The sequence below is a fragment of the Salmo salar genome, chromosome 27 (assembly GCF_965601325.2).
Source record: "Salmo salar chromosome 27, fSalSal1, whole genome shotgun sequence".
Lineage (NCBI taxonomy): Eukaryota > Metazoa > Chordata > Actinopteri > Salmoniformes > Salmonidae > Salmo > Salmo salar.
The window spans coordinates 37,313,748-37,323,620 of NC_138317.1; the positions used below are offsets into that span (position 1 = coordinate 37,313,748).

The 9,873-nt window shown below is 43.0% G+C and overlaps 1 protein-coding gene across 1 annotated transcript in view; it reads right to left on the minus strand.

The window, feature by feature from the left end:
• csmd1a (CUB and Sushi multiple domains 1a) overlaps nucleotides 1-760 on the minus strand; it is a 161,558-nt gene extending 160,798 nt beyond the window's left edge. The window contains exon 1 of the mRNA XM_082970274.1: nucleotides 670-760. Coding sequence (XP_082826400.1) covers nucleotides 670-760 — 91 coding nt within the window. The remainder of the gene's footprint in view (nucleotides 1-669) is intronic.
• Nucleotides 761-9,873: the final 9,113 nt, after the last annotated feature.

Sequence of the window (9,873 nt, forward strand, 5' to 3'; positions counted from 1 at the left end):
ACTCCTGTCATTACAGCTAAAACCACCGCCTTACACACTCTGATCACTCAACTCCTATAATTACAGCTAAAACCATCGCCTTACACACTCTGATCACTCAACTCCTATCACTACAGCTAAAACCATCGCCTTACACACTCTGATCACTCAACTCCTATCACTACAGCTAAAAGCATCGCCTTACATACTCTGATCACTCAACTCCTATCATTACAGCTAAAACCATCGCCTTACACACTCTGATCACTCAACTCCTATAATTACAGCTAAAACCATCGCCTTACACACTCTGATCACAGGCCCTGTCAGATCCCACAACCTCAGGTACGGTCTGGGGCTGGCTTTGTAAATGAACCTTGATAAAAGATGAAACGGTGGAAAAATACATACATATTATTCTTCTCTTATCGTCCCTTCAACCAGGGCTAAAGCCTTAATGCCAAGCTAGCTTTCAGAAACTTTGATGAAGTTCTGACCCTGGTCCATAATGTCATCAGTGAGACCTAAAGATCACCACAAATGGTTGCTCTGGTATGGATGTCCTGGGCTGCCTGGGCTGAGCTGGGGCGGTGTTTGTGTGTGTGTGCGTGTATGTGTGTGTGTGTGTGGGCATGCGTGCCTTATGTGTGGCTCGGTGTTTGCAGCCCTCCATGACTGCCACCTACCTACCTCCGTCACAGCTCTTCCACTCCCCTTTGAATGTGATCAGAAACAAACTTTCGTCTCCACCCTTCACTTCTGTAGCCAAGGGTGTATTCATTAGCGCAAACCCTAGCAAATCAAAGCAAAACATTTTGCAACAGAAAACTTTTTGCAAGGAAAACTTGTGAAAACACCCAGGATGGCTGTTTGGTTTAGTGAAAACATCCAGGATGGCTGTTTGGTTCTAAGTGAAAACACACAGGATGGCTGTTTGATTCTTATTGAAAACACACAGGATGGCTGTTTGGTTCTTATTGAAAACACACAGGATGGCTGTTTGGTTCTAAGTGAAAACACACAGGATGGCTGTTTGATTCTTATTGAAAACACACAGGATGGCTGTTTGGTTCTAAGTGAAAACACACAGGATGTCTGTTTGATTCTTATTGAAAACACACAGGATGTCTGTTTGGTTCTTATTGAAAACACAGGATGGCTGTTTGATTCTTATTGAAAACACACAGGATGGCTGTTTGGTTCTTATTGAAAACACACAGGATTGCTGTTTGATTCTTATTGAAAACACACAGGATGGCTGTTTGGTTCTTATTGAAAACACACAGGATGGCTGTTTGGTTCTTATTGAAAACACACAGGATGGCTGTTTGGTTCTTATTGAAAACACACAGGATGGCTGTTTGATTCTTATTGAAAACACACAGGATTGATGTTTGATTCTTATTGAAAACACACAGGATGGCTGTTTGGTTCTTATTGAAAACACACAGGATGGCTGTTTGGTTCTTATTGAAAACACACAGGATGGCTGTTTGGTTCTTATTGAAAACACACAGGATGGCTGTTTGGTTCTTATTGAAAACACACAGGATGGCTGTTTGGTTCTTATTGAAAACACACAGGATGGCTGTTTGGTTCTTATTGAAAACACACAGGATGGCTGTTTGATTCTTATTGAAAACACACAGGATGGCTGTTTGGTTCTTATTGAAAACACACAGGATGGCTGTTTGGTTCTTATTGAAAACACACAGGATTGCTGTTTGATTCTTATTGAAAACACACAGGATGGCTGTTTGGTTCTTATTGAAAACACACAGGATGTCTGTTTGGTTCTTATTGAAAACACACAGGATTGCTGTTTGATTCTTATTGAAAACACACAGGATGGCTGTTTGGTTCTTATTGAAAACACACAGGATGGCTGTTTGGTTCTAAGTGAAAACACACAGGATGTCTGTTTGATTCTTATTGAAAACACACAGGATGTCTGTTTGGTTCTTATTGAAAACACAGGATGGCTGTTTGATTCTTATTGAAAACACACAGGATGGCTGTTTGGTTCTTATTGAAAACACACAGGATTGCTGTTTGGTTCTTATTGAAAACACACAGGATGGCTGTTTGGTTCTTATTGAAAACACACAGGATGGCTGTTTGGTTCTTATTGAAAACACACAGGATGGCTGTTTGGTTCTTATTGAAAACACACAGGATGGCTGTTTGGTTCTTATTGAAAACACACAGGATTGACTGTTTGATTCTTATTGAAAACACACAGGATGGCTGTTTGGTTCTTATTGAAAACACACAGGATGGCTGTTTGGTTCTTATTGAAAACACACAGGATGGCTGTTTGGTTCTTATTGAAAACACACAGGATGGCTGTTTGGTTCTTATTGAAAACACACAGGATGGCTGTTTGGTTCTTATTGAAAACACACAGGATGGCTGTTTGGTTCTTATTGAAAACACACAGGATGGCTGTTTGATTCTTATTGAAAACACACAGGATGGCTGTTTGGTTCTTATTGAAAACACACAGGATGGCTGTTTGGTTCTTATTGAAAACACACAGGATTGCTGTTTGATTCTTATTGAAAACACACAGGATGGCTGTTTGGTTCTTATTGAAAACACACAGGATGTCTGTTTGGTTCTTATTGAAAACACACAGGATTGCTGTTTGATTCTTATTGAAAACACACAGGATGGCTGTTTGGTTCTTATTGAAAACACACAGGATGGCTGTTTGGTTCTTATTGAAAACACACAGGATGGCTGTTTGGTTCTTATTGAAAACACACAGGATGGCTGTTTGGTTCTTATTGAAAACACACAGGATGGCTGTTTGGTTCTTATTGAAAACACACAGGATGGCTGTTTGGTTCTTATTGAAAACACACAGGATGGCTGTTTGATTCTTATTGAAAACACACAGGATGGCTGTTTGGTTCTTATTGAAAACACACAGGATGTCTGTTTGGTTCTTATTGAAAACACACAGGATTGCTGTTTGATTCTTATTGAAAACACACAGGATGGCTGTTTGGTTCTTATTGAAAACACACAGGATGGCTGTTTGGTTCTTATTGAAAACACACAGGATTGCTGTTTGGTTCTTATTGAAAACACACAGGATGGCTGTTTGGTTCTTATTGAAAACACACAGGATGGCTGTTTGGTTCTTATTGAAAACACACAGGATGGCTGTTTGGTTCTTATTGAAAACACACAGGATGGCTGTTTGGTTCTTATTGAAAACACACAGGATGGCTGTTTGGTTCTTATTGAAAACACACAGGATGGCTGTTTGTTTCTTATTGAAAACACACAGGATGGCTGTTTGGTTCTTATTGAAAACACACAGGATTGCTGTTTGGTTCTTATTGAAAACACACAGGATGGCTGTTTGGTTCTTATTGAAAACACACAGGATTGCTGTTTGGTTCTTATTGAAAACACACAGGATGGCTGTTTGGTTCTTATTGAAAACACACAGGATGGCTGTTTGGTTCTTATTGAAAACACACAGGATTGCTGTTTGGTTCTTATTGAAAACACACAGGATGGCTGTTTGGTTCTTATTGAAAACACACAGGATTGCTGTTTGGTTCTTATTGAAAACACACAGGATGGCTGTTTGGTTCTTATTGAAAACACACAGGATGGCTGTTTGGTTCTTATTGAAAACACACAGGATGGCTGTTTGGTTCTTATTGAAAACACACAGGATGGCTGTTTGGTTCTTATTGAAAACACACAGGATGGCTGTTTGGTTCTTATTGAAAACACACAGGATGGCTGTTTGGTTCTTATTGAAAACACACAGGATGGCTGTTTGGTTCTTATTGAAAACACACAGGATGGCTGTTTGGTTCTTATTGAAAACACACAGGATGGCCAGGGAAGCAGCACCATCAGGCATGGAACCTTCATTTCTCTGTCTAATTCTAAGGAGCCTTTCTTTTGTTTAACAATGCAAAGCTATTTGATTGGCTGTAATGGCATAGCAACAAAAATATATTTTACTGTACCCAATAGTAAGACACCAAACATGAACAATGACATTGTTTTGATGAGAACATATTGTTTTCTAGACAGTGGAGGAAAAGATGTAGGAGATTGGAGGTCTGTTATAGGGGAGGGTGAGAGTGAGAGCAGACGTGTCCGGTCTATCCGACTAAGGCAATTACACAGATAATGGTCACACATGCTCGGCTATGATGCCTTAGATCTATCTCAGTGACCTGAGTGCCACTGACAGACTGCCGTCTCGTTAGACCGCGTCTTGACCTTGCTAGGAAAGGAGTGATGGAGGGAGGGAAGGATGGATGGAGGGAAGGAATACAGACACAACTCTTGGGCTGGAAATAATACTGCCAGAAGGCCAGTATACACTGTCAGTACTCAAGCCCTGAATGTAAAAAAGATTAATCAGAGAAAGACTGAAGAGACAGGAGGAAGACTAATCATAGACTACAGTAGAGATAGGAGGAAGACTAATCATAGACTACCATAGAGACATGAGGAAGTCTAATCATAGACTACTATAGAGACAGGAGGAAGACTTCTCCCCTACCTCACCTCGCTCATCAACGCATCCTTGACCGCTGGCTACGTCCCTTCCGTCTTCAAGAGAGCGAGAGTTGCACCCCTTCTGAAAAAACCTACACTCGATCCCTCCGATGTCAACAACTACAGACCAGTATCCCTTCTTTCCTTTCTCTCCAAAACTCTTGAACGCGCCGTCCTTGGCCAGCTCTCTTGCTATCTCTCTCAGAATGACCTTCTTGATCCTAATCAGTCAGGTTTCAAGACTGGGCATTCAACTGAGACTGCTCTTCTCTGTGTCACGGAGGCTCTCCGCACTGCTAAAGCTAACTCTCTCTCCTCTGCTCTCATCCTTCTAGACCTATCTGCTGCCTTTGATACCGTGAACCATCAGATCCTCCTCTCCACCCTCTCCGAGCTGGGCATCTCCGGCACCGCGCACGCTTGGATTGCGTCCTACCTGACAGGTCGCTCCTACCAGGTGGCGTGGCGAGAATCTGTCTCCGCACCACGTGCTCTCACCACTGGTGTCCCCCAGGGCTCTGTTCTTAGCCCACTCCTATTCTCGCTATACACCAAGTCACTTGGCTCTGTCATATCCTCACATGGTCTCTCATATCATTGCTATGCAGATGACACACAATTAATCTTCTCCTTTCCCCCTTCTGACAACCAGGTGGCGAATCGCATCTCTGCATGTCTGGCAGACATATCAGTGTGGATGACGGATCACCACCTCAAGCTGAACCTCGGCAAGACGGAGCTGCTCTTCCTCCCGGGGAAGGACTGCCCGTTCCATGATCTCGCCATCACGGTTGACAACTCCCTTGTGTCCTCCTCCCAGAGTGCTAAGAGCCTTGGCGTGACCCTGGACAACACCCTGTCGTTCTCCACCAACATCAAGGCGGTGACCCGATCCTGTAGGTTCATGCTCTACAACATTCGCAGAGTACGACCCTGCCTCACACAGGAAGCGGCGCAGGTCCTAATCCAGGCACTTGTCATCTCCCGTCTGGATTATTGCAACTCGCTGTTGGCTGGGCTCCCTGCCTGTGCCATTAAACCCCTACAACTCATCCAGAACGCCGCAGCCCGTCTGGTGTTCAACCTTCCCAAGTTCTCTCACGTCACCCCGCTCCTCCGCTCTCTCCACTGGCTTCCAGTCGAAGCTCGCATCCGCTACAAGACCATGGTGCTTGCCTACGGAGCTGTGAGGGGAACGGCACCTCCATACCTTCAGGCTCTGATCAGGCCCTACACCCAAACAAGGGCACTCCGTTCATCCACCTCTGGCCTGCTCGCCTCCCTACCTCTGAGGAAGCACAGTTCCCGCTCAGCCCAGTCAAAACTGTTCGCTGCTCTGGCACCCCAATGGTGGAACAAGCTCCCTCACGACGCCAGGACAGCGGAGTCAATCACCACCTTCCGGAGACACCTGAAACCCCACCTCTTCAAGGAATACCTGGGATAGGATAAAGTAATCCTTCTAACCCCCCCCTTAAAAGATTTAGATGCACTATTGTAAAGTGGTTGTTCCACTGGATATTATAGGTGAATGCACCAATTTGTAAGTCGCTCTGGATAAGAGCGTCTGCTAAATGACTAAAATGTAAATGTAAATGTAAATGTAATCATAGACTACTGTAGAGAGAGGAGAAAGACTAATCATTGAAAGACTGTAGACACAGGAGGACGACTAATCATAGACTACGGTAGATACAGGAGGAAGACTAATCATAGACTATTATAGAGACAGGAGGAAGACTAATAATAGACTACCATAGATAGAGGAGGAAGATGAATCATAGACTACTGTAGACACAGGAGGAAGACTAATAAAATACTACTGTAGATGCAGGAGGAAGACCAATCATAGACTACCATAGATACAGGAGGAAGACTAATCATAGACTACTGTAGATACAGATGGAAGATGAATTATAGAAAGACTGTTGAGACATGAGGAAGACTAATCATAGACTACTGTAGAGACAGGAGGAAGACCAATCATAGACTACTGTAGAGACAGGAGGAAGACTAAGCATATGCTACTATAGAGATAGGAGGAAGACTAATCATAGAAAGACTGTAGAGACAGGAGGAAGACTAATCACAGACTATTGTAGAGATAGGAGGAAGACTAATCATAGACTCCTTGGAGACAGGAGGAATACTAATCATAGACTACTGTAGAGACAGGAGGAAGACCAATCATAGACTACTGTAGAGACAGGAGGAAGACTAATCATAGACTCCTTGGAGACAGGAGGAATACTAATCATGACAACTACTGTGATTATTATTATTTGACAATGCTGGTCATTTATGAACATTTGAACATCTAGGCCATGTGCTGTTATAATCTCCACCCGGCACAGCCAGAAGAGGACTGGCCACCCCTCATAGCCTGGTTCCTCTCTAGGTTTCTTCCTAGGTTTTGGCCTTTCTAGGGAGTTTTTCCTAGCCACCGTGCTTCTACACCTGCATTGCTTGCTGTTTGGGGTTTTAGGCTGGGTTTCTGTACAGCACTTTGTGATACAGCTGATGTAAGAAGGGCTATATAAATACATTTGATTTGATTTACTGTAGATACAGGAAGACTAATCATAGACTACTGTAGATACAGGGGGAAGACTAATCATAGACTACTTTAGATACAGGAGAAATACTAATCATAGACTGTTGTATAGACAGGAGGAAGACTAATCATAGACCACTGTAGAGACAGGAGGAAGACTAATCATAGACTACGTGGAGACAGGAGGAAGACCAATCATAGAAAGACTGTAGAGACAGGAGGAAGACTAATCATAGACTACTATAGAGATACGAGGAAGACTAATCATAGAAAGACTGTAGAGACAGGAGGAAGACTAATCATAGACTACTGTAGAGACAGGAGGAAGACTAATCATAGACTACGTGGAGACAGGAGGAAGACCAATCATAGAAAGACTGTAGAGACAGGAGGAAGACTAATCATAGACTATTGTAGAGACAGGATGAAGACTAATCATAGACTACTGTAGAGACAGGATGAAGACTAATCACAGACTATTGTAGAGATAGGAGGAAGACTAATTATAGACTACAGTAGAGACAGGAGGACGACCAATCATAGACTACTGTAGAGACAGGAGGAAGACTAATCATAGAAAGACTAGAGACAGGAGGAAGACTAATCACAGACTACTTGGAGACAGGAGGAAGACTAATCATAGACTATTGTAGAGATAGGAGGAAGACTAATCATAGACCACAGTAGAGACAGGAGGAAGACTAATCACAGACTACCGTAGAGACAGGAGGAAGACTAATCATAGACTATTGTAGAGATAGGAGGAAGACTAATTATAGACTACAGTAGAGACAGGAGGAAGACTAATCACAGACTACCGTAGAGACAGGAGGAAGACTAATCATAGACTATTGTAGAGATAGGAGGAAGACTAATTATAGACTACAGTAGAGATAGGAGGAAGACTAATCAAAGACTACTGTAGCGACAGGAGAAAGTAAGAGGGTTCAAAATGGGAGTTTGTCTGGAATGCAAATCAAAATGTCACAGTCACAAATATACTGAATCTCTATCAAGTCATGAAGCTGTGGAGCGTCTACTAAATGACTACAATGTACTGTATGCGAGTGGTTGGCAAGATAGACCTTCTATGGTCCCTGCTCTGTCTTGGGAGGACGGGTTGTTTGGAGACGTTATTAAGGACTCCACAGCTCCTTTGAAAGGAGATGGAAGGCTGCCTGTCACAGAGTGAGGTAGGCAGAACAAAGCACTTTTTGGTCCCATAGGGGGCCTCCACACACTTTCATGTGGACAGGAGATGTCTGAACCGCTCCCAATCTCACGCTGATACACACATACAGAGAAATGTGAAGAAAATAAAGTTTTCCAACATTGGACTGAATGGGAAAGTCCAAAATAAAAAACTTGTATATAACACAATTGAATGGGTACAGAGGACCAGGATTCAGTCGTATCACAGGTCTACAACAGTATGATGTATTGTGGTTTTCAGTGATTCAAGGACACATGCTTTACTGTTACACATACCATATGATATGTAGAGTTTAAGATTCTTTAAAAGTTGAAGTTTTAAACATTGTTTATGATACTTTTCCTGGAGGTGTGATCTATTTCAAAACCATCCAACATGATATCAAACTATAAAACCTTGTCTAGATCATTACATCTACAGTACAAACACAAGTTAATAATATTTATGTATGTCTTCTGAACTAATGGCAGTCATAAGCCTTTAAATAAAACTGACTTTATATCCTGATCGCAAGTAAAGCGTCGTCTGAAAGCAACGCAGCATTTCAAACTCCTAGGATTTATGCAAAGCTCTGTCCATAAGGATAGGCATCAATTGACTTGGACGACTTCACTAAACCAACAAATGTGTTTTATCCATATACTTTGTGAAAGACAGACAACACATGAAACAGCCCATACACTGCCGGACCAACTAATAGGCTATGCACTCTGAGTAATCGCTGGAGCATGATGGATAAATGGACTAACTGTTGAGTTGATTTTGCTGGGCTAACTGGATAAAAGCTGCCTGGACTCAGCCCACTGTAATTACTGCACTACTGGGGATGATGGTTAGTGTCAGGGTCACAACATGGTCAAGTCAGGACCAGGGCAGAAATGACAGAGCAATCTCCAGTACATGTGTCAGGTGGTTTCACACACAGAAGGAGGCAGGGCATTTGGACATGTTAAAGGATCAAGTCGTTTCACTTGTCAGATCTCCTGTGAAGAGGACTTTTGGGAATGGTCAATTAATTAACAGTTCAGTGATTTTCAAGATCTGTTGAAAAGGTTACATTAGAGCATTAAAGCCTGCATAAAGAGATATAGGTAGAGAGAGAGAGAGAGAGAGAGAGAGAGAGAGAGTCCAAAAACCAACTCTATCTTTACATGTCAGTGTTCGTGTGCAGCCATGCAGGGATGAAACGGAGGCAACAAGAGAGCCAGCCAGGACACTGATACTCTTCCTAAGGGGTAATCAGTTGGAGCCAAAGTGGCCTGTATGATGGCTGCATCTGTGAGGAAGAGGCATGCTGCCTGCATGTAAGGACCCTTACTCTCTTATGCTCTCCTGGGTGCAGCACAGATACAGATAAACCGATTCCCGTTCCCCCACAAGGCTCCTGGGGTTAGGGGCAGCAGCTGCCGAGACTAATGACAGTGTCTACAAGGGAATCAAATGGGCTCTGGCGGAAACAAATATATACATTTAAGAAGATGAGAGGAAGAAAGGGAGAGAGGAGAGAGGAGAAAGGAGATAGGACAGTGAGAGAGCAAGAGAGAGAGAGAGACAGCAAAAGAGAGAGGGGGGAGAGGTAGGCTACCAC